The sequence below is a fragment of the Pecten maximus genome, chromosome 16 (genome assembly GCF_902652985.1).
Source record: "Pecten maximus chromosome 16, xPecMax1.1, whole genome shotgun sequence".
NCBI lineage: Eukaryota > Metazoa > Mollusca > Bivalvia > Pectinida > Pectinidae > Pecten > Pecten maximus.
In genome coordinates, this window is record NC_047030.1 from 28,578,287 (window position 1) to 28,605,899 (window position 27,613).

Consider the following 27,613-nt stretch of genomic DNA (forward strand, 5'->3'; position numbering starts at 1 on the left):
GATGTTATTCCTCGAGGTAAGAGGATGTGAAAATCATAGAAAACTTTATTCATTTTTTAGTCACAAGTCCGAGGACCTCATTGGATGATGTAGTAATTGTCGATATTCTCCAACATTCCAGTACGTCCCGGGGTGATCTCTACTACCTCCATTTTCCCGCTGATGCATGTCTGACGGGCAATCTGCGAATACACCAACACCAAGTCAAACGCTATAGATGTATCTAGGAAAATGGCAACTTGTTGCCCAATGCAAACATTTTTTTTTACTTTTGTTTGATGGTTTTTGTTTTTTTAGTCATTTAGACATTATTCTAACTTGGTTATAACTTGGTTATAATTATTGAATTTGGTGACAGTTAGTTTGAATGCACATACTGATCCTGGCTGACCAGATGGTTCTGATCGGACTATACTGCCTGTATATGTGATATCTACCTGTACTTGGCAAATGTATCGCTAGAACATTCAGGGCTAGTTATTCTACCATGCCTGGTTGTCCCGCTATTACGACACGTTAATAGGTAAATATTTACAGTTTTAACAAATTTCACAGCTGTGAAGTTGGAATTACGTAAACATAATTCGCTTGAACACACTTAACAGCCCTTCTCAATGTCCTTAGTGTGCTACTGGCAAAATTTCATTACCATGGACCTTTTGGGTTTTGAAAACAATAATATAATGGAGAATATTGTCACCAGCGGGCTACGGACACTGAATCAAGACAGGCGATCTGATGAAACAAACACCTAACACGCTCATATCAAGTAACAGAGTGACATATGTTTATTAATAACGACAATACTTGCACATCCGCTTGTGTTAATATATATTATTGCGCAGTACTTTCACAAAATCTTTAATTTCCCAGAGGGCTATTAGGTACTATTAATGATAATAATGCGATTGTAGGAAACGTATATTGAGAAATTGTTTAATGTGTATGACCAAAGCAGAGGAATATATATAAATTTATAATACAATAATGATTTGTAAAGAAACTCATCACCAGATATTGGCAAGGAAATTAACAAAGGATTGAATTCGGACAGTGGTAGTAACTTATAGGGGTTGTTTTAACAATGTAGGTAATTGTTCGTCTATTTGATTGTAACCTAGATGTGTTGCTTAAGTGTAGACACCCTACACGAGGCATTTTTTTCACAATAGAAATATTTAAATTATAATGATGAACCAAAGGCAATATTTTCTTACTGTACGCTAATGTTCATTTCCAATTACATATTGTTTTATCTTTAGTGTTAAGGACCTTTAGTCAACTTTTACACACCTCGGACCAATAGGCTTTTATATAAATATCCGTCTTTATTCATTTTGGTATGTGAATGTTTGTGAATGTCAATATGTATTTGCGATTTAAACTAATTAATGAAATAAATATTAATCGTTATAATTACCATATTGCAAAAGATATACATTGTATTATGATAAACTTCTAATGATATATACTAGCGGGAAAAAGAAACGCAAGTTTTGTTTTTCTAATATAACTTTTAAACACCTGGTCTTAAATCAATTAAATTTCACACTGTGCTAACTCTCTGCACTGTGAAATTATTTAAAATTCAGTCGACCGTGACCCGCCCCACGCCGAATTCGTTCAGCAGTTCTTTTAAGAAAGCGTGCACCCGGGGGACTATTGCAATACATGTGCTGGTAATCATTGAAAATGAAGCATTGGAATAGTATAGATCAGTTACACAACATCTCTTTTCGAAGCAATTGCACAGCGATTTGAGTAAATCGATTTGGATAGGGTCATTGCTCTAGCTGATAATGCAGGGCATTCCCAACGTCATATAGCCTGGTAATAGCATGATTTCAGACGGCGTCGGAGACGGCACGTCAAGCTGTCGGCACTCATGGTCAGTCAGTGTGTCCAAGAACGCTTAGAAGTCAGTTGCGGGAGTTTTATTTGGGTCCGTTCCTATGTTAGTCCGCCACTTTCACAGAAGCGACGCCAACGTCTAATGCAGTGGCCGCTTGCACATGCACCAAATCGGTTTCATTTGGCCCATTGTAGACGCCTGTTGTTCACTGACGAGTCTCACTTTACGCTTGTCAGGTCAAATTGACAACAACGTGTCTATCGTCGTCGTGGTGAGCGATATTATGACGCTTGCGGCACGGAAAGCGACCGATCCGGTCTGTTTTGGTATGGGCAGTGATATCAAAAGGCGTGGAAAAATTCTCTCGTAGTTATCGATGGTAAATGAAAGATATCGGGATCTATTTTGAGACCACACGTTCTTCCTCTTATCCAACAACGTAAACTTACGAGAAACAGGTCGACACGAGGCAACGTTCCAATTCTTGATTGGCCACCATACAGTCTAGATATGTCCCCGATCGAACATTTGTTGGACGATCTAGACGGGAGGGGAAAGAAGCGTGTCAACAGGCACTTATTCATGAGTAGAATCATATCCCTCAAAGGGCAATAAACACCTTGATGGGGTCAATGTTAAGGAAAGTAAGAGCCGCGACTGATGGCGGAGTGGGTACACATGCTACTGATTTGGATCAGGAAACGGCACAGAGTAATCTTGTTATAACGGTATTCACTGTTTGTAATAGAACATCGAAAATCATCAAAATGTATTCAGTAATGATTAAATAATCGGGGCGCAAACACCATGAACATATCACCAAGGAATTATGTAAAATGATAACTATCGGAAATAAAACTGTGTTTCTTTTTTCCGCTAGTATATGTACATTACCTTGAAACCACCGGAATTTGTACATCCCATGAATATTCCACTTCCGTTTCCGTCAACCAATTTCCCGTTCACAAATACAGAGATTGGAGTGTAAACAGCTAACTGCGCACAGTGGGATCGTACCTTGCAAGATATATCATAATAGTATCATTATTTTTTTCTAAATACAAATACCGAAGTACAATAGACGAATTGGCGTAATTTTTACTCGTGTTTATTTGCGCAGCGAACTCCAGATCACCAATACAGCCCTATGCTGTCTTGGTGTCTGATAATCTGACGTGATGAATTATTACATATGAACATACGGATAATAGTTATATCTTTACATTCCAAAAACCCATTGTAATACACCACGGCGTTTATCATTTTAGACTGTGATCTGAGTCAATTGTGTGATCTTTCTTTATCTGCCATACGAGTAATAAGTAAAAGTCATTGGTATGACAAATATTTTCTTTTTACATTCCAAGAATGATCTAAGTAAATACAGTTAAAACGTTTAAATTATATGTTTTATATATTTCTAGTCTTGAGGAGGTTACTACAGATGTTTTACTAGAAACGTTTTAACTAATGGCGTTTTAACTAAGAATGTGTTTTAACTAAGGATGTTTTAAACTAAGAGCCCTCCACCTCTGGGTTGAAAGTTCGAAACCCACGTGGGACAGTGCCAGGTACCGTAGGCCGATGATTTTTCCCCGGGTTCTCCGGCTTTCCTCGACCTAAAATAACCTGGCACATCCTTAAATGACCTTGTAGTTAATAGGACGTTAAACAAAATTGATGTTTTCACTATGGATGTTTCAATTCGGGATCTTTTTCACTAAGGATGTTCTAACTAGGGATGTTCTAACTAGGGATGTTCTTAACTAAGGCTGTTTCAATTTAGAATAATTTAACTAAGAATGTTTGAATTATGGAAAGTTTTAACTAAGGCCGATTTAATCATGGAGTAATAACGAAGGATATTTATAACTAATGCTGTTTTAACTGAGGATGTTTGAACTAAGTGTGCTTTAAATAAAGGATATCTTTAACTAGGGATTTTTTAACTAAGCTTGTTTTCTTGTTTTCAACTGAGGATGTTTTTTTATCTAATGATATATTTAACTAAGGACGATTGAATTATGGATGTTTTACATGTAACTAAGGATGTTTTTGCAAAGGATACTTTTATCTAAAGATGCTTTAAACTAAGGATGTTTTGATTAAGAATGGTTTAGTAAGAATGTTTTCACTAAGGATATTTCAACTAAGGATATTTTGAACTAAGGACGTTTCGACTAAGGATGTTTTCAATTAAGCTGTTTTAAACTAAGTATGTTTTAACTTTAAGACGTTTGACTACGAAAGCTTAAACTAAGGATTTATTCATTAAGGATGTTTCAGTCAGTATGTTTTGACTAAGGCCGGTTTCTACTAAGGATGTTTTAAGAAAGTATATTTTTCAACTATGGATGTATTAATTTAGAATGATTTACCTAAGAATGTTTTAACTGGGGAGGGTTTTAACTAATGATGTTTTTTTAATTAAGGATGTTTTCAATTAACTACGGATGTTTTAACTAAATCTGTTTTGACGTTTTGATTAAGAAAGTATTTAACTGAGCTGTTTTAACTAAGGACGTTTTAACTAAGAATACTTCAACTTAGGAGGTTTTAACTAGGGATGTTTTTAACTAAGGATTGTTACACTATGGATTTTTTCATTAATGATGTTTTAAATAAGGACGATTTTGGTGGCTTGGGGACATGTTCTTAAGAAATGAACTTTGAAGCATTTTCGCCAAAAAATGTTCGATATGGATATTATTTAAACCTGTAGGTGTGATTATGGACTCATCAAGTGAGCTGATAGATGACGTTAAAAATTGCGATTTTTTTTATCCAAAAACGTTGGAATAGAAGGGATTTTTCTCATATTCGTCTGGATATAACCACTGTTGGTTAGATCTGTATGATATGTTTAATCAGGCACACTGATGAATAAGTTATTAAAAATATTATCATTCTGAAATTGTTTTACATCAGATATATATATATATATATATATGCAATTGATTTTGCTTCAGATAAAAGGTTTGCCAATTTAGATAATTCTGCGAGCTCCTCAGTGATTAGCACAATACTCTGCATGAAGATACTTTAAAGTGTGCTATTCAATACATCAATTTTTTTCTGACCTCTAAGACATATTGAGGGATAAATGAATTTTTTTTCACTTTCCTTGCGGAGCTAATACAAATATATTAATATTTACATTTTATTGCATTTTTGACAGTGAAATTTATCAAACTTATGAAATTTGTATTCTCACTGCATCGGTGAGCAGTGAGAATACAAGATGTTACAGTGAAAATATAAGATTTTGCAGGGGTTTTTTTTTGTGAAAATATATTATTTTAAGTGAAAATATAAGTTTTGCAGTGAAAATATAAGTTTAATCGTTTTTGACCAATCAGAACGAACCTTTGTCTTCACCTCACTGAAACTGACAAAATGTTCACTTGATGTTAGCTTTTTATGCACAGTTTCTCCTATAACAGCAGAAAACGTTAAAATTTCGTTGATCAGCGCTTTCAAAATGGCGCCGTCACATTGACGTGGAGTAATGTCAAAAAGATGTGACGTCACTGAATCCTGCTTTTTTGACACTATTAATTTTTCTATGTTTTTAATTTTAACTATACAAAATGCAATAAAATGAAAATTGAAAGGCTTCCCGTTTAATAAAACATTTCAATATTCTGTCATACCCGTGAACTGTATGTTATGTTAAACGGAAAATCATTCAACATCCTCAATAGATTAATCCACCTTCACTCAAAATTCTGCTGATGGACAATAATTTGACAAATTCGGGCCTCGCCACTTAACCCATAGGGAGTTGCTTAAGTTATATAGGTTAGATAAAAATTGTCGAGATTCTTTTCTTATTGTTACACAAATATAACACATTTGTAAAAGAAGTTACACACGCAGAAGACAGTATCGACTACATAATGTATTCTTTTTAGTTGGAAATTGGAATTGGAAATGAAATTAAAGCTAAGAATGATTTTTTTTTTTTTAAATTGGAAAATAAATTCTATGATACGGCAATAACATTGTTATCTCTCTATGGTTCAAATGAAGATAACTATTGAGAACATACAACGGAAGCTTAAAGCCCTAGATAATAAGATAACAATCCTATTATAGAGTGTGGAGATCGGAATTTATCTCTTAATGATGATATATTTATTCTTAACTTCAAACAATAATAACAACCATAACTGTCAAACTAAAGTGCATAACATGTCTTAAAAACGTTAAAAATTTTAGATACGTGAGGAGAACAGCACCCTGAAACAAACGGGTATTACACATGCAGAGCTACATAAAACAAACTTCGTTGGATTATTTTCATTATCTGTGGAGTTGGTCCTTTTTATTACATGTATTAATATGAGGAAAATCAGATACCAAAAATAAGAATTAAGATTGAAATACCTCTATTTGGGTGAAACGAGAAACACAAATGAAGCCTCGCTGAGGAGTTGATTAAAAGACAATATTAGAAGCAGTATTGAATTCAGAGGAAAGGGAAAATATGCATGTCCTCGATCTTGTTGACTGATGATACAATATTACGAACCTTTCAATCCAAGTTGCTTAATTATTTGTATTAACATTTCTCTTCTGAAAATTGTCGAATATGAGCTTTGTGCATTACATGTGTGTGACTACTAGAGAAACTATTGAACATATCTTCTATCATTATCGTACCATAGATGACACACTTTGTGAGCTTTGAGACACACTAGCAATATTCCATTACTTGTCATTTCAGCCTTCTATGCTGTTACAATGATGACTCAAACTTGGCTTGACTTGTAGTGATACGCGTAAAAACTGTAAAAATAACAAGTGTAACAACATCGTTATCGTAATATAAGCAGATTGACACAGAGTGGATTTGTATACCAATGAAAGACAGACTGAATCAGAAAAAGATGTATTTATATAAGAAAAGCCCATGGTCCAGACACTAGATAAATTATCAAATTGCCAATGTTATGTTGAAATTATCGACAGCGTTACTTGTGTATGACTGTATGTACATATTTGTTAATTTGTATATCTGTAATTCATGTATTTTTCAATATATAATCCGGCCTAGCCTGATGTACATGATGTCACCTGAGTGGGAGAGCAGCTTCATCTCCTCACACGCCTCAACCCCTCGAACTCTCACTTCAAGTTAGGACAAAGAGATTGACAGTCATTGATCCCTGGAACCTTGTTAGTCAGTCTAATATACTGTTATATTGGTGTCGAACTATTGTATTATAAACTAATAACTATTAGTGTTTTATTTCTTATTGTAATTGTAGGCTTCACATAAAATACACACATGAACCAGAACCGTCTTTGAATTATAATAACAATGCCCATGGCTACAAAAGAAAGGAACACAAAAATATGAATAAAAATCGAAAGGATCTGGATGATGGTCAAAGGCTCTTGAGTAAATATTTTCCTCCAAACTATGTAAGTTTAACGTTATGGTATGGCGTTTAGCATCACTACAACGGCCATGAGTCTGGGAAGGGGGTTGGGGCTTCTCATGGGGGGATACTTACCTGTAGGTATTGTTTCCAGTACCCAGGTTCTCTAAGACTACAGAAAGCAAGTGGGACAGACTCATCAAACGAAAATCCACTGTTTCCACATGCCCTGGCATCTGAGTGGTATATAGTTTTACCTCCTTGGATGGCAGCATCGATTTCTGCTCCTCTACATCCGGGTGGAGATACTATAATTAAACGATTTTTACTTTGTTTTCATTTCTATTATCATGTGTACGGCGTATCATTTTACACAATCATACTGATGTTTGAAACTGTAGCATCAAATCCTCTTGTTATAAATGACAAGAATTGTAAATAATATATTATGGATACATGGCAACATATATAGATGTTGAGAGACTTTCAATTCGAATTCCTTTTAGTACATTATCTGAGGACTAACAATAAGCTTCAGGTTTCCAATTCCAAGATGACTGCCAGCTCCAGAATATGTATCACGACAAAACACTAGAAATGCAATGCCTCGATATGGATTGATGTAATAAATACGTATTGATGTTGATACAGGTTGATGTTGACACAGACTGATGTTGACACAGACTGATGTTGACACAGACTGATGTTGACACAGACTGATGTTGACACAGACTGATGGTGACACATACTGATGTTGACACAGACTGATATTGATACAGTATGATGTTGATACAGTATGATGTTGACACAGACTTATGTTGACACAGACTGATGTTGACACATACTGATGTTGACACAGACTGATGTTGACACAGACTGTTGTTGACACAGACTGATGTTGACACAGACTAATGTTGACACAGATTGATGTTGATACAGACTGATATTGATACAGTATGATGTTGATACAGTATGATGTTGATACAGACTGATGTTGACACAGACTGATGGTGACACATACTGATGTTGACACAGACTGATGTTGACACAGACTGATGTTGACACAGGCTAATGTTGACACAGATTGATGTTGATACAGACTGATATTGATACAGTATGATGTTGATACAGTATGATGTTGACACAGACTGATGTTGACACAGAGTGATGTTGACACAGACTGATGTTGACACAGACTAATGTTGACACAGATTGATATTGATACAGACTGATATTGATACAGTATGATATTGATACAGTATGATATTGATACGGATTGATGTTGATACAGTATGATGTTTATACAGTATGATGTTTATACAGATTGATGTTGATACAGTATGATGTTTATACAGATTGATGTTGATACAGTATGATGTTTATACAGATTGATGTTGATACAGTATGATGTTGATACAGATTGATGTTGATACAGTATGATGTTGATACAGATTGATGTTGATACAGTATGATGTTGATACAGATTGATGTTGATACAGTATGATGTTGATACAGTATGATGTTGATACAGTATGATGTTTATACAGATTGATGTTTATACGGATTGATGTTTATACAGATTGATGTTGATACAGTATGATGTTTATACAGACTCATGTTGATACAGTATGATGTTGACACAGATTGATGTTGACACAGATTGATGTTGATACATTATGATGTTGATACAGATTGATGTTGATACGGATTGATGTTGATACAGACTCATGTTGATACAGTATGATGTTGACACAGATTGATGTTGACACAGATTGATGTTGATACAGTATGATGTTTATACAGATTGATGTTTATACAGTATGATGTTGATACAGTATGATGTTTATACAGATTGATGTTGATACAGTATGATGTTTATACAGATTGATGTTGATACAGATTGATGTTTATACAGATTGATGTTGATACAGACTCATGTTGATACAGTATGATGTTTATACAGATTGATGTTTATACAGTATGATGTTGATACAGTATGATGTTTATACAGATTGATGTTGATACAGTATGATGTTTATACAGATTGATGTTGATACAGACTCATGTTGATACAGTATGATGTTTATACAGATTGATGTTGATACAGATTGATGTTTATACGGATTGTCGTTAATACAGACTCATGTTGATACAGTATGATGTTGATACAGTATGATGTTGATACAGACTCATGTTGATACAGTATGATGTTTATACAGATTGATGTTGATACAGACTCATGTTGATACAGTATGATGTTTATACAGATTGATTGTTGATACAGATTGATGTTTATACGGATTGTCGTTAATACAGACTCATGTTGATACAGTATGATGTTGATACAGACTGATATTGATACGGATTGATGTAAGTACGGATTGATGTAGGTACGGATTGATGTAGGTACGGACTATTGTTTGTTTATTTTTGATGTGTGGATGCGACAGCCCAATTTTCTTGTAGGGGTTTATATAAACGTATTAAAGCCATTTCAGGGCAAGCTTGCTGAAGCACTGACATGAACGTTTCCTCTGTCATCAACTAAATGCTGGTCATATTTAGAAGATGTCTATCGTCCATGTCTATCTTTGTAAGTATCGACTGAGATATTCGTTGATTTTAAATGGTGAAGTATCAGTTTTTCTAAAATGTATCTGTGTAAGAATCACTATTATGTGCAAGTGTAGATGAATATAAGCGGTATGTTGTCACAGGTTGTTGGACAGTGGTGTAAATTTCATGGATAAGTGAGGTTTTATTTTACAATTTTTTTAACATAATACGGATCTTGCTATTTTGCAATATATAAGACACATATTTTATTGTGTGCAAGCTGAACATATACTTCCGATAATTCGTTCTTATTTCTAACAATATATACTTCTTAAACTTACCTCCTAAAAACGGAATCCAGTGACGCGTGGGTTGTGGGGAAGTGGCAATGGGCTGATGAGCAGCAGTTGGAAACGTGTGCCATTTACCGTTTGGAGGCTTCGTTGTTGTTGGTAAGGTCACTTGGGGAGATGGTGTTTGGTTTTGTGAACCTAGATTAACTAAACCTACAAGAAAATTAATGTTAAAATCAATTTCATTTCAGCATTTATTGGATAAGTTGATATGAAGATACATCATTAATTTTCGTTTAACCTTAAAAAGTATTTATTAACAATGGATAACGCAAATCTGAGAAAGGATAGCAGAGGAACAGCGTGCTGGAAGGACACGGCCATAAACTTTTTGTTGGAAAGGGTATGGACATCGTATAGTTTTTGTTGGAAAAATCTTCGCCATATTGCTAGTTTTTGTTGGAAAGGGCATGACCCTATTTCTGTTTTTTATTCGATTTGTTTGTATTTCAGCAATACATCTGTAGTATTTTTTAAAGACATGGCGCTAACAAGAATGGCTAAACAACTGAAAACGGATGGACGACGGATTAAAGCCGATTTGAACAGCCCACCACCGTATGATGGTAGGCTAAAAAACCTCTTCACTGATTAATGTTTTAGATAACCATCACCAAACTGAATTACACATACATCATACAAACTTGTTAACAGATTGATAGTTTATGTTTTAGATCAAACCGTCGAAGTGCTTACGTACTTATTGGTCCCGTGATATTGTGGGGACAGCTACTGGACATGCTGAGTTGAGCTGTAAATACATTACAATACGAGTTGACGCGCAATCATTAAATAAAAGGGACGTCACATGACAAATGTATGTGAGACTTACTCGGTATATAATATATTAAACAGAGTGTACCTTTACATAACATGTAAGATGTATGTGATGTTTACTGGGTATATAATATATCAAATAAGGCATACAGTCTTCAGTTACGTCACATGACAAATGTATGTGATACTTACTGGTATATAATATATCAAATAGATGTACAGTTATATAACATGTAAGATGTATGTGATACTTACTGGTATATCATATATTAAATAGAATGTACAGTTATATAACATGTAAGATGTATATGATATTTACTATACTGTACATAACATAGAATGTACAGTTATAACATGTAAGATGTATGTGATACTTACTGGTATATCATATATTGAATGGACTGTACAGTTATATAACATGTAAGATGTATGTGATACTTACTGGTATATCATATATTAAATAGAATGTACAGTTATATAACATGTAAGATGTATGTGATACTTACTGGTATATCATATATTAAATAGAATGTACAGTTGCATAGCATTTAAGATGTATGTGATATTTACTATACTGTACATTAAATATAATGTACAGTTATATAATATGTAAGATGTATGTGATATTTACTGGTATATCATATATTAAATAGAATGTACAGTTATATAACATTTAAGATGTATATGATATTTACTATACTGTACATAACATAGAATGCACATTACCATAATATGTAAGATGTATGTGACCGACACCCTGTATAGCATACATGTATACTACAAATACAGAAGACGAATTGATTAATTTAATTTCATATCAATTGTGATGAGTATATTGTAAAATGAATAATTATTTCAAACGCAAAATGGACCAATCGCCGCACTTTCAAACCGAGCTGTTTACCTCTGTGTTTGGTATATAACCGATCTGTTTACCTCTGTGTTTGTTATATAACCGATCTGTTTACCACTGTGTTTAGTATATAACCGATCTGTTTACCTCTGTGTTTAGTATATAACCGATCTGTTTACCTCTGTGTTTGTTATATAACCGATCTGTTTACCTCTGTGTTTAGTATATAACCGATCTGTTTACCTCTGTGTTTGTTATATAACCGATCTGTTTACCTCTGTGTTTAGTATATAACAGATCTGTTACCTCTGTGTTTAGTATATAACCGATCTGTTTACCTCTGTGTTTGTTACATAACAGATCTGTTTACATCTGTGTTTAGTATATAACCGATCTGTTTACCTCTCTGTTTGTTACATAACCGATCTGTTTACCTCTGTGTTTGGTATATAACCGATCTGTTTACCTCTGTGTTTAGTATATAACCGATCTGTTTACCTCTGTGTTTGTTATATAACCGATCAGTTTACCTCTGTGTTAGGTGTATAATCGATCTGTTTACCTCTATGTTTGGTATATAACCGATCTGTTTATCTCTGTGTTAGTATATAACCGATCTGTTTACCTCTGTGTTTGGTATATAACCGATATGTTTACCTCTGTGTTTGGTACCGATCTGTTTACCTCTCTGTTTGTTACATAACCGAGCTGTTTACTTCTGTGTTTAGTATATAACCGATCTGTTTACCTCTGTGTTTGGTATGTAACCGATCTGTTTATCTCTGTGTTGGTATATAACCAAGCTGTTTACCTCTGTGTTTGGTATATAACCGATCTGTTTACCTCTGTGTTTCTTATATTACCGATCTGTTTACCTCTGTGTTTGGTATATAACCGATCTGTTTACCTCTGTGTTTGTTATATAACCGATCAGTTTACCTCTGTGTTAGGTGTATAATCGATCTGTTTACCTCTATGTTTGGTATATAACCGATCTGTTTATCTCTGTGTTTAGTATATAACCGATATGTTTACCTCTGTGTTTAGTATATAACCGATCTGTTTATCTCTGTGTTAGGTATGTAACCGATCTGTTTATCTCTGTGTTTAGTATATAACCGATATGTTTACCTCTGTGTTTAGTATATAACCGATCTGTTTACCTCTGTGTTTGGTATGTAACCGATCTGTTTATCTCTGTGTTTGGTATATGACCGAGCTGTTTACCTCTGTGTTTGGTATATAACCGATATGTTTACCTCTGTGTTTGTTATATAACCGATCTGTTTATCTCTGTGTTTGTTATATAACCGATCTGTTTACCTCTGTGTTTGGTATATAACCGATCTGTTTACCTCTGTGTTTGGTATATAACCGATCTGTTTACCTCTGTGTTTAGTCTATAACCGATGTGTTTACCTCTGTGTTTAGTATATAACCGATCTGTTTACCTCTCTGTTTGTTACATAACCGATCTGTTTACCTCTGTGTTTGGTATATAACCGATCTGTTTACCTCTGTGTTTGGTATATAACCGATATGTTTACCTCTGTGTTTGGTATAACCGATCTGTTTACCTCTCTGTTTGTTACATAACCGAGCTGTTTACTTCTGTGTTTAGTATATAACCGAGCTGTTTACCTCTGTGTTTGGTATGTAACCGAGCTGTTTATCGCTGTGTTTGGTATATAACCAAGCTGTTTACCTTTGTGTTTAGTATATAACCGATCTGTTTACCTCTGTGTTTCTTATATTACCGATCTGTTTACCTCTGTGTTTGGTATATAACCGATCTGTTTACCTCTGTGTTTGTTATATAACCGATCAGTTTACCTCTGTGTTAGGTGTATAATCGATCTGTTTACCTCTATGTTTGGTATATAACCGATCTGTTTATCTCTGTGTTTAGTATATAACCGATATGTTTACCTCTGTGTTTAGTATATAACCGATCTGTTTATCTCTGTGTTAGGTATGTAACCGATCTGTTTATCTCTGTGTTTAGTATATAACCGATATGTTTACCTCTGTGTTTAGTATATAACCGATCTGTTTACCTCTGTGTTTGGTATGTAACCGATCTGTTTATCTCTGTGTTTGGTATATGACCGAGCTGTTTACCTCTGTGTTTGGTATATAACCGATATGTTTACCTCTGTGTTTGTTATATAACCGATCTGTTTATCTCTGTGTTTGTTATATAACCGATCTGTTTATCTCTGTGTTTGTTATATAACCGATCTGTTTACCTCTGTGTTTGGTATATAACCGATATGTTTACCTCTGTGTTTGGTATATAACCGATATGTTTATCTCTGTGTTTGTTATAAAACCGATCGGTTTACCTCTGTGTTTGGTATATAACCGATCTGTTTACCTCTGTGTTTGGTATATAACCGATATGTTTACCTTTGTGTTTGGTACCGATCTGTTTACCTCTCTGTTTGTTACATAACCGAGCTGTTTACTTCTGTGTTTAGTATATAACCGAGCTGTTTACCTCTGTGTTTGGTATGTAACCGAGCTGTTTATCGCTGTGTTTGGTATATAACCAAGCTGTTTATCGCTGTGTTTGGTATATAACCAAGCTGTTTACCTTTGTGTTTAGTATATAACCGATCTGTTTACCTCTGTGTTTCTTATATTACCGATCTGTTTACCTCTGTGTTTGGTATATAACCGATCTGTTTACCTCTGTGTTTGTTATATAACCGATCTGTTTACCTCTGTGTTAGGTGTATAATCGATCTGTTTACCTCTATGTTTGGTATATAACCGATCTGTTTATCTCTGTGTTTAGTATATAACCGATATGTTTACCTCTGTGTTTAGTATATAACCGATCTGTTTATCTCTGTGTTAGGTATGTAACCGATCTGTTTATCTCTGTGTTTAGTATATAACCGATATGTTTACCTCTGTGTTTAGTATATAACCGATCTGTTTACCTCTGTGTTTGGTATGTAACCGATCTGTTTATCTCTGTGTTTGGTATATGACCGAGCTGTTTACCTCTGTGTTTGGTATATAACCGATATGTGTACCTCTGTGTTTGTTATATAACCGATCTGTTTATCTCTGTGTTTGTTATATAACCGATCTGTTTATCTCTGTGTTTGTTATATAACCGATCTGTTTATCTCTGTGTTTGGTATATAACCGATATGTTTACCTCTGTGTTTGGTATATAACCGATATGTTTATCTCTGTGTTTGTTATAAAACCGATCGGTTTACCTCTGTGTTTGGTATGTAACCGATATGTTTACCTCTGTGTTTGGTATATAACCGATCTGTTTATGTCTGTGTTGGTATATAACCGATTTGTTTACCTCTGTGTTTAGTATATAACCGATCTGTTTACCTCTGTGTTTGTATATAACCGATCTGTTTTCCTCTGTGTTTGGTATATAACCGATCTGTTTTCCTCTGTGTTTGGTATATAACCGACATGTTTTCCTCTGTGTTTAGTATATAACCGATCTGTTTATCTCTGTGTTTTTTATATAACCAAGCTGTTTACCTCTCTGTTTGGTATATAACCGATCAGTTTACCTGTGTTTAGTATATAACCGATCTGTTTACCTCTATGTTTGTTACATAACCGATCTGTTTATCCCTGTCTTTGTTATATAACCAAGCTGTTTACCTCTCTGTTTGGTATATAACCGATCTGTTTACCTGTGTTTAGAATATAGAATAGCTGCTTACCTCTGTTGAAAATCACTGATCCAGTGCATCTGTTTACTCTGAAGCCAGCGTCCAGTTTCAGGTAACCTAACTACGAAGTTAAAATTAAATTATAAGTGTAATTGTACATTGAATCGGGAGCTACTTTCGTAAATAAAAGGTGTAAAGTTTACTGTGATTGCAAAACAGGTGTTATTGGCAGGTATACGCTTTAATTCACAAAATGTCCAACACTTACATTATGTTATAGTTCATAATTCAACTCTGGTGTTTCCAACTGCAAATATTGTATACAACAGTAGGTATATTGTGTAAGTTGTAGTCGGCCCGTTGCTTTAGAGACAGGAATTAAAACCAAGTTGTTTGTAACGTAAGAATATGGTCTGTTACGGTGCTGGCGTTATCAATATCTTCTCACCTAACGACGAGGAAACTGTGTCGTCGTAGGTGAAGCAGGCATGTAGAGCAGACTTCATCCATTGATGTAGAATAGAGTTTGACACCCATGTAGAATAGAGTGTATACAGAGATGTAGAGTAGAGTGTATACAGAGATGTAGAGTAGAGTGTATACATGGATGTAGAGTAGAGTGTATACATGGATGTAGAGTAGAGTGTATACATGGATGTAGAGTAGAGTGTATACATGGATGTAGAGTAGAGTGTATACATGGATGTAGAGTAGAGTGTATACATGGATGTAGTGTAGAGTGTATACATGGATGTAGAGTAGAGTTTGACACCCATGTAGAATAGAGTGTGTACACGGATGTAGAGTAGAGTGTATACATGGATGTAGAGTAGAGTGTGTACATGGATGTAGAGTAGAGTGTGTACATGGATGTAGAGTAGAGTGTATACATGGATGTAGAATAGAGTGTATACACGGATGTAGAGTAGAGTGTATACACGGATGTAGAGTAGAGTGTATACACGGATGTAGAATAGAGTGTATACATGGATGTAGAATAGAGTGTATACATGGATGTAGAGTAGAGTGTATACATGGATGTAGAGTAGAGTGTATACATGGATGTAGAGTAGAGTGTATACATGGATGTAGTGTAGAGTGTATACATGGATGTAGAGTAGAGTGTATACATGGATGTAGAGTAGAGTGTATACATGGATGTAGAGTAGAGTGTATACATGGATGTAGAATAGAGTGTATACATGGATGTAGAGTAGAGTGTATACATGGATGTAGAGTAGAGTGTATACATGGATGTAGTGTAGAGTGTATACATGGATGTAGAGTAGAGTTTGACACCCATGTAGAATAGAGTGTGTACACGGATGTAGAGTAGAGTGTATACATGGATGTAGAGTAGAGTGTGTACATGGATGTAGAGTAGAGTGTGTACATGGATGTAGAGTAGAGTGTATACATGGATGTAGAATAGAGTGTATACACGGATGTAGAGTAGAGTGTATACACGGATGTAGAGTAGAGTGTATACACGGATGTAGAATAGAGTGTATACACGGATGTAGAGTAGAGTGTATACATGGATGTAGAGTAGAGTGTATACATGGATGTAGAGTAGAGTGTATACATGGATGTAGAGTAGAGTGTATACATGGATGTAGAGTAGAGTGTATACATGGATGTAGAGTAGAGTGTATACATGGATGTAGAGTAGAGTGTATACATGGATGTAGAGTAGAGTGTATACACGGATGTAGAATAGAGTGTATACATGGATGTAGAGTAGAGTGTATACATGGATGTAGAGTAGAGTGTATACATGGATGTAGAGTAGAGTGTATACATGGATGTAGAGTAGAGTGTATACACGGATGTAGAGTAGAGTGTATACATGGATGTAGAGTAGAGTGTATACACGGATGTAGAGTGTATACATGGATGTAGAGTAGAGTGTATACATGGATGTAGAGTAGAGTGTATACATGGATGTAGAGTAGAGTGTATACATGGATGTAGAGTAGAGTGTATACACGGATGTAGAGTAGAGTGTATACATGGATGTAGAGTAGAGTGTATACACGGATGTAGAGTAGAGTGTATACACGGATGTAGAGTAGAGTGTATACATGGATGTAGAGTGTATACATGGATGTAGAGTAGAGTGTATACATGAATGTAGAGTAGAGTGTATACATGGATGTAGAGTAGAGTGTATACATGGATGTAGTGTAGAGTGTATACATGGATGTAGAATAGAGTTTGACACCCATGTAGAATAGAGTGTATACACGGATGTAGAGTAGAGTGTATACATGGATGTAGAGTAGAGTGTATACATGGATGTAGAGTAGAGTGTATACATGGATGTAGAGTAGAGTGTATACATGGATGTAGAATAGAGTGTATACACGGATGTAGAGTAGAGTGTATACACGGATGTAGAGTAGAGTGTATACACGGATGTAGAGTAGAGTGTATACACGGATGTAGAGTAGAGTGTATACATGGATGTAGAGTAGAGTGTATACATGGATGTAGAGTAGAGTGTATACATGGATGTAGAGTAGAGTGTATACATGGATGTAGAGTAGAGTGTATACATGGATGTAGAGTAGAGTGTATACAGAGATGTAGAGTAGAGTGTATACATGGATGTAGAGTAGAGTGTATACACGGATGTAGAGTAGAGTGTATACAGAGATGTAGTGTAAGAGTGTATACATGGATGTAGAGTAGAGTGTATACACGGATGTAGAGTAGAGTTTATACATGGATGTAGAGTAGAGTGTATACAGAGAAGTAGAGTAGAGTGTATACATGGATGTAGAGTAGAGTGTATACATGGATGTAGAGTTGAGTGTATACATGGATGTAGAGTAGAGTGTATACACGGATGTAGAGTAGAGTGTATACAGAGATGTAGAATAGAGTGTATACACGGATGTAGAGTAGAGTGTATACATGGATGTAGAATAGAGTGTATACAGAGATGTAGAGTAGAGTGTATACATGGATGTAGAGTAGAGTGTATACACGGATGTAGAGTAGAGTGTATACACGGATGTAGAGTAGAGTGTATACATGGATGTAGAGTAGAGTGTATACATGGATGTAGAATAGAGTGTATACAGAGATGTAGAGTAGAGTGTATACATGGATGTAGAGTAGAGTGTATACACGGATGTAGAATAGAGTGTATACACGGATGTAGAGTAGAGTGTATACATGGATGTAGAGTAGAGTGTGTACATGGATGTAGAGTAGAGTGTATACATGGATGTAGAATAGAGTGTGTACATGGATGTAGTGTAGAGTGTATACATGGATGTAGAATAGAGTGTGTACATGGATGTAGTGTAGAGTGTATGAATGGATGTAGAATAGAGTGTATACATGGATGTAGAGTAGAGTGTGTACATGGATGTAGTGTAGAGTGTATACACGGATGTAGAGTAGAGTGTATACACGGATGTAGTGTAGAGTGTGTACATGGATGTAGTGTAGAGTGTATACATGGATGTAGAGTAGAGTGTGTACATGGATGTAGTGTAGAGTGTGTACATGGATGTAGTGTAGAGTGTATACACGGATGTAGAGTAGAGTGTATACACGGATGTAGAGTAGAGTGTATACACGGATGTAGAGTAGAGTGTATACACGGATGTAGAGTAGAGTGTATACACGGATGTAGAATAGAGTGTATACATGGATGTAGAATAGAGTGTATACATGGATGTAGTGTAGAGTGTATACATGGATGTAGAGTAGAGTGTATACATGGATGTAGTGTAGAGTGTATACACGGATGTAGAGTTGAGTGTATACATGGATGTAGAATAGAGTGTATACATGGATGTAGAGTAGAGTGTATACATGGATGTAGAGTAGAGTGTATACATGGATGTAGAGTAGAGTGTATACATGGATGTAGAGTAGAGTGTGTACATGGATGTAGAGTAGAGTGTATACATGGATGTAGAATAGAGTGTATACATGGATGTAGAGTAGAGTGTATACAGAGATGTAGAGTAGAGTGTATACATGGATGTAGAGTAGAGTGTATACATGGATGTAGAGTAGAGTGTATACATGGATGTAGAGTAGAGTGTGTACATGGATGTAGAGTAGAGTGTATACATGGATGTAGAGTAGAGTGTATACATGGATGTAGAGTAGAGTGTATACATGGATGTAGAGTAGAGTGTATACAGAGATGTAGAGTAGAGTGTATACATGGATGTAGAGTAGAGTGTATACATGGATGTAGAGTAGAGTGTATACATGGATGTAGAGTAGAGTGTGTACATGGATGTAGAGTAGAGTGTATACATGGATGTAGAGTAGAGTGTGTACATGGATGTAGAGTAGAGTGTGTACATGGATGTAGAGTAGAGTGTATACATGGATGTACAGTAGAGTGTGTACATGGATGTAGAGTAGAGTGTATACATGGATGTAGAGTAGAGTGTATACATGGATGTAGAATAGAGTGTATACAAGGATGTAGTGTACAGTGTATACATGGATGTAGTGTAGAGTGTATACATGGATGTAGAATAGAGTGTATACACGGATGTAGAGTAGAGTGTATACACGGATGAAGAATAGAGTGTATACATGGATGTAGAATAGAGTGTATACACGGATGAAGAATAGAGTGTATACATGGATGTAGAGTAGAGTGTATACATGGATGTAGAATAGAGTGTATACATGGATGTAGAGTAGAGTGTATACACGGATGTAGAGTGTATACAGAGATGTAGAGTAGAGTGTATACAGAGATGTAGAGTAGAGTGTATACATGGATGTAGTGTAGAGTGTATACATGGATGTAGAGTAGAGTGTATACATGGATGTAGAGTAGAGTGTATACATGGATGTAGAGTAGAGTGTATGAATGGATGTAGAGTAGAGTGTATACATGGATGTAGAGTAGAGTGTATACATGGATGTAGAGTAGAGTGTATACATGGATGTAGAATAGAGTGTATACATGGATGTAGTGTAGAGTGTATACATGGATGTAGAGTAGAGTGTATACATGGATGTAGAATAGAGTGTATACATGGATGTAGAGTAGAGTGTATACATGGATGTAGAGTAGATTGTATACATGGATGTAGAGTAGAGTGTATACAGAGATGTAGAGTAGAGTGTATACATGGATGTAGAGTAGAGTGTATACATGGATGTAGAGTAGAGTGTATACAGAGATGTAGAGTAGAGTGTATACATGGATGTAGAGTAGAGTGTATACACGGATGTAGAGTAGAGTGTATACAGAGATGTAGAATAGAGTGTATACATGGATGTAGAGTAGAGTGTATACATGGATGTAGAGTAGAGTGTATACACGGATGTAGAGTAGAGTGTATACATGGATGTAGAGTAGAGTGTATACATGGATGTAGAGTAGAGTGTATACACGGATGTAGAGTAGAGTGTATACAGAGATGTAGAGTAGAGTGTATACACGGATGTAGAGTAGAGTGTATACACGGATGTAGAGTAGAGTGTATACATGGATGTAGAGTAGAGTGTATACATGGATGTAGAGTAGAGTGTATACATGGATGTAGAGTAGAGTGTATACATGGATGTAGAGTAGAGTGTATACATGGATGTAGAGTAGAGTGTATACATGGATGTAGAGTAGAGCGTATACACGGATGTAGAGTAGAGTGTATACATGGATGTAGAGTAGAGTGTATGAATGGATGTAGAGTAGAGTGTATACATGGATGTGTAGTAGAGTGTATACATGGATGTAGAATAGAGTGTATACACGGATGTAGAGTAGAGTGTATACATGGATGTAGAGTAGAGTGTATACACGGATGTAGAGTAGAGTGTATACATGGATGTAGAGTAGAGTGTATACACGGATGTAGAGTAGAGTGTATACAGAGATGTAGAGTAGAGTGTATACACGGATGTAGAGTAGACTGTATACACGGATGTAGAGTAGAGTGTATACACGGATGTAGAGTAGAGTGTATACATGGATGTAGAGTAGAGTGTATACACGGATGTAGAATAGAGTGTATACATGGATGTAGTGTAGAGTGTATACATGGATGTAGAGTAGAGTGTATACATGGATGTAGAGTAGAGTGTATGCATGGATGTAGAGTAGAGTGTATACACGGATGTAGAGTAGAGTGTATACACGGATGTAGAGTAGAGTGTATACACGGATGTAGAGTAGATTGTATACATGGATGTAGAGTAGAGTGTATACATGGATGTAGAATAGAGTGTATACATGGATGTAGAATAGAGTGTATACATGGATGTAGAATAGAGTGTATACATGGATGTAGAATAGAGTGTATACATGGATGTAGAATAGAGTGTATACATGGATGTAGAGTAGAGTGTATACATGGAAGTAGAGTAGAGTGTATACATGGATGTAGAGTAGAGTGTATACATGGATGTACAGTAGAGTGTATACACGGATGTAGAGTAGAGTGTATACATGGATGTAGAGTAGAGTGTATACAGAGATGTAGAGTAGAGTGTATACATGGATGTAGTGTAGAGTGTATACATGGATGTAGAGTAGAGTGTATACAGAGATGTAGTGTAGAGTGTATACAGAGATGTAGTGTAGAGTGTATACACGGATGTAGAGTAGAGTGTATACAGAGATGTAGTGTAGAGTGTATACACGGATGTAGAGTAGAGTGTATACATGGATGTAGAGTAGAGTGTATACATGGATGTAGAGTAGAGTGTATACATGGATGTAGAGTAGAGTGTATACATGGATGTAGAGTAGAGTGTGTACATGGATGTAGAGTAGAGTGTATACATGGATGTAGAGTAGAGTGTATACATGGATGTAGAATAGAGTGTATACATGGATGTAGAGTAGAGTGTATACAGAGATGTAGAGTAGAGTGTATACATGGATGTAGAGTAGAGTGTATACATGGATGTAGAGTAGAGTGTATACATGGATGTAGAGTCGAGTGTGTACATGGATGTAGAGTAGAGTGTATACATGGATGTAGAGTAGAGTGTGTACATGGATGTAGAGTAGAGTGTGTACATGGATGTAGAGTAGAGTGTATACATGGATGTAGAGTAGAGTGTGTACATGGATGTAGAGTAGAGTGTATACATGGATGTAGAGTAGAGTGTATACATGGATGTAGAATAGAGTGTATACAAGGATGTAGTGTACAGTGTATACATGGATGTAGTGTAGAGTGTATACATGGATGTAGAATAGAGTGTATACACGGATGTAGAGTAGAGTGTATACACGGATGAAGAATAGAGTGTATACATGGATGTAGAATAGAGTGTATACACGGATGTAGAATAGAGTGTATACATGGATGTAGAGTAGAGTGTATACATGGATGTAGAGTAGAGTGTATACATGGATGTAGAGTAGAGTGTATACATGGATGTAGAGTAGAGTGTATACATGGATGTAGAGTAGAGTGTATACATGGATGTAGAGTAGAGTGTATACATGGATGTAGAGTAGAGTGTATACATGGATGTAGAGTAGAGTGTATACATGGATGTAGAGTAGAGTGTATACATGGATGTAGAGTAGAGTGTATACATGGATGTAGAGTAGAGTGTATACATGGATGTAGAGTAGAGTGTATACATGGATGTAGAGTAGAGTGTATACAGGATGTAGAGTAGAGTGTATACATGGATGTGAGTAGAGTGTATACATGGATGTAGAGTAGAGTGTATACATGGATGTAGAGTAGAGTGTATACATGGATGTAGAGTAGAGTATATACATGGATGTAGAGCAGAGAGTGTATACATGGATGTAGAGTAGAGTGTATACATGGATGTAGAGTAGAGTGTATACATGGATGTAGAGTAGAGTGTATACATGGATGTAGAGTAGAGTGTATACATGGATGTAGAGTAGAGTGTATACACGGATGTAGAGTAGAGTGTTACACGGATGTAGAGTAGGTATACATGGATGTAGAGTAGAGTGTATACATGGATGTAGAGTAGAGTGTATACATGGATGTAGAGTAGAGTGTATACATGGATGTAGAGTAGAGTGTATACATGGATGTAGAGTAGAGTGTATACATGGATGTAGAGTAGAGTGTATACATGGATGTAGAGTAGAGTGTATACATGGATGTAGAGTAGAGTGTATACATGGATGTAGAGTAGAGTGTATACATGGATGTAGAGTAGAGTGTATACATGGATGTAGAGTAGAGTGTATACAGAGATGTAGAGTAGAGTGTATACAGAGATGTAGAGTAGAGTGTATACATGGATGTAGAGTAGAGTGTATACATGGATGTAGAGTAGAGTGTATACATGGATGTAGAGTAGAGTGTATACATGGATGTAGAGTAGAGTGTATACATGGATGTAGAGTAGAGTGTATACATGGATGTAGAGTAGAGTGTATACATGGATGTAGAGTAGAGTGTATACATGGATGTGTAGTAGAGTGTATACATGGATGTAGAGTAGAGTGTATACATGGATGTAGAGTAGAGTGTATACATGGATGTAGAGTAGAGTGTATACATGGATGTAGAGTAGAGTGTATACATGGATGTAGAGTAGAGTGTATACATGGATGTAGAGTAGAGTGTATACATGGATGTAGAGTAGAGTGTATACATGGATGTAGAGTAGAGTGTATACATGGATGTAGAGTAGAGTGTATACATGGATGTAGAGTAGAGTGTATACATGGATGTAGAGTAGAGTGTATACATGGATGTAGAGTAGAGTGTATACATTGATGTAGAGTAGAGTGTATACACGGATGTAGAGTAGAGTGTATACACGGATGTAGAGTAGAGTGTATTACACGGATGTAGAGTAGAGTGTATACATGGATGTAGAATAGAGTGTATACATGGATGTAAGATAGAGTGTATACACGGATGTAGAGTAGAGTGTATACATGGATGTAGAGTAGAGTGTATACATGGATGTAGAATAGAGTGTATACATGGATGTAGAATAGAGTGTATACATGGATGTAGAGTAGAGTGTATACATGGAAGTAGAGTAGAGTGTATACATGGATGTAGAGTAGAGTGTATACATGGATGTAGAGTAGAGTGTATACACGGATGTAGAGTAGAGTGTATACATGGATGTAGAGTAGAGTGTATACAGAGATGTAGAGTAGAGTGTATACATGGATGTAGAGTAGAGTGTATACATGGATGTAGAGTAGAGTGTATACAGAGATGTAGTGTAGAGTGTATACAGAGATGTAGTGTAGAGTGTATACACGGATGTAGAGTAGAGTGTATACAGAGATGTAGTGTAGAGTGTATACACGGATGTAGAGTAGAGTGTATACACGGATGTAGAGTAGAGTGTATACATGGATGTAGAGTAGAGTGTATACATGGATGTAGAGTAGAGTGTATACATGGATGTAGTGTAGAGTGTATACATGGATGTAGAGTAGAGTGTATACAGAGATGTAGAGTAGAGTGTATACATGGATGTAGAGTAGAGTGTATACATGGATGTAGAGTAGAGTGTATACATGGATGTAGAGTAGAGTGTATACATGGATGTAGAATAGAGTGTATACATGGATGTAGTGTAGAGTGTATACATGGATGTAGAGTAGAGTGTATACAGAGATGTAGAGTAGAGTGTATACATGGATGTAGAGTAGAGTGTATACATGGATGTAGAGTAGAGTGTATACATGGATGTAGTGTAGAGTGTATACATGGATGTAGAGTAGAGTGTATACATGGATTTTGGTAGAGTGTTCAAAGGATGTAGTGTAGAGTGTATACAGGATGTAGAGAGTGTAATCCATGGATGTAGAGTAGAGTGTATACAGGATGTTTGAGTAAGTGTATACATGGAGTAGTAGATGTAGGGGTTGGGAATTCATGGATGTAGAATAGAGTGTATCCCTGGATGTAAGATAGAGTGTATACAGGAATGAGAGGAGTGTATACATGGATGTTTAAATAGAGTGTATACATGGATGTGAAAAGGGTTACGGGTGGAAGAGTGTTATACATGGATGTAGGTGTAAGTGTAATAACTGATGGAATGAGTGTAATGGATACATAGGATGGGTAGAGTAGAGTGTATAGATGGATGTAGATAGAGGTATATGGATGTAGTGTAGAGTGTATACATGGATGTAGGAGAGTGTATACATGGATGTAGAGTAAGAGTGTATACAGGATGAAATTTAAATGAAAATGGGTGTAGAGTAGTGTTACATGGAGTAGAGTAGAGTGTATACATGGATGTAGAGTAGAGTGTATACATCGGATGTAGAGTAGAGTGTATACATGGATGTAGAGTAGAGTGTATACATGCATGTAGTGTAGAGTGTATACATGGATGTAGAGTAGAGTGTATACATGGATGTAGAAGTAGAGTGTATACACGGATGTAGAGTTGAGTGTATACATGGATGTAGAGTAGAGTGTATACATGGATGTAGTAGTAGAGTGTATACATGGATGTAGAATAGAGTGTATACATGGATGTAGAGTAGAGTGTATACATGGATGTAGAGTAGAGTGTATACATGGATGTAGAGTAGAGTGTATACACGGATGTAGAGTAGAGTGTATACACGGATGTAGAGTAGAGTGTATACATGGATGTAGAGTAGAGTTTATACACGGATGTAGTGTAGAGTGTATACACGGATGTAGAGTAGAGTGTATACATGGATGTAGAGTAGAGTGTATACATGGATGTAGAGTAGAGTGTATACACGGATGTAGAGTGTATACAGAGATGTAGAGTAGAGTGTATACACGGATGTAGAATAAATTATATTCATAGTTGATACATCGATGTATTTAACGCTAATCTGTTATTCACTGAGCTAGGAAACAATTCGACGATATATTAACATAACATATTCCGCAGTACGGAGTGATCTGAAGGCTGTGATTGTAAAACATCATTTAACAAATTCATAAAATAAATCTGGAGTCTTGAATACGTATCATCAATAAGCAATCAAGACCAAAACATTTGACAGACGGTCTATAGAATAGAAAACTGGTAATGATGCTGAGAAACACGATATGAAAGTTTGTCCGTACCTTCTGACAGCCAACGGGGATTCAAACGAGATTCCTGCCACAACTTTGCAGTGTAATTCATAGTACAAAACTATCATTAAATACCAAAAGAAGCTTAAAGTAAACTATCAACTACCACTCGATATCAAAGTAGACCGATAATGTATCAACTACCACTCGATACAAAACGAATATTAACACTGAATAGTTACATGATGTCCTACCTGACCATAGTGTAGAATGGGTTGGTATCCCTGTGGCGGCTGTACCCCGGCTAGTTTGGCCTTACAGTACCGGTCATTGAGATCGTAGGTGTAAAAGTGGTTGAGGACATGATCCGGCATATCTATGGTTCCTATAGGACGATGGTTCAAATCGGCACACGGCAGTACGAAGTATTCAGGGTGTAAAAAATTACAGAAACATTCAAACGTACCAGCAGCTGATGAAACTGTCAGACACAGCAATAGATATCCAAGATTTGTCTGCATCTGAAGTAGAAGATATATAATAACTACACAAACATGTCAGTGAATGCAGTGTATTTTATTTCTTTCTAATTCAGCAACACTCAGGTGAACAATGAAAAGCAACACTTTGAGGATTAAAAAAAGATAGATTTCTAATTGGATTTGGTGACAGAAATATGTCCCGGTGAAATCAATGAAACTGTGAATCACTTTTGCGCATGAGTGCCTTTTGTAATAATCAGCATTTACCATATATCACATAATCTTTCAAAACAAAACGAAAATGTTATAAGGATCAACGTACCTTGAAAGAACACCCGATTTAAGTTCTTCGTTATTGGCCACCTGTTATATTGTATTAACTGCTGCTACTCTAGGCATCCGTTGTCCTTATCATTTATAGGTCATAAGGGCCTTGCGTACAGTGTAAACGTGGTCTTATATCTTGGTAGAGATACCGTCATTCAAAGATAAAATCTTATTTCCTTACTCCTTACTGTTTACTTCATCATGTTGTGACTAATTATAGAAAAGAATTATACAATCAATACTCTTCTCGCAAATATAGTCCTTTGAGGAATTCAATGTATCAGTTTCATTATACAGTCAGTGTTTTAACACTATGTGTAATCTTAAGTATTTATATAAGTTTGCTAGAATTATTAGAATAAGGAACGTCCGTTATCTTCGGTGA

The 27,613-nt window shown here is 35.9% G+C and overlaps 1 protein-coding gene across 1 annotated transcript; it reads right to left on the reverse strand.

Annotated features, from left to right (window-relative positions):
* LOC117345251 lies at nt 1-27,613 on the reverse strand. The gene is made up of 8 exons (XM_033908286.1): nt 27,224-27,613; nt 26,674-26,940; nt 15,489-15,558; nt 10,849-10,899; nt 10,137-10,301; nt 7,375-7,547; nt 2,747-2,869; nt 1-182 (listed from the first exon to the last, which is right to left on the reverse strand). Exons 2-8 carry the CDS (start codon nt 26,938-26,940, stop codon nt 78-80), a joined length of 954 nt encoding a protein of 317 aa, XP_033764177.1. The 5' UTR covers nt 27,224-27,613; the 3' UTR covers nt 1-77.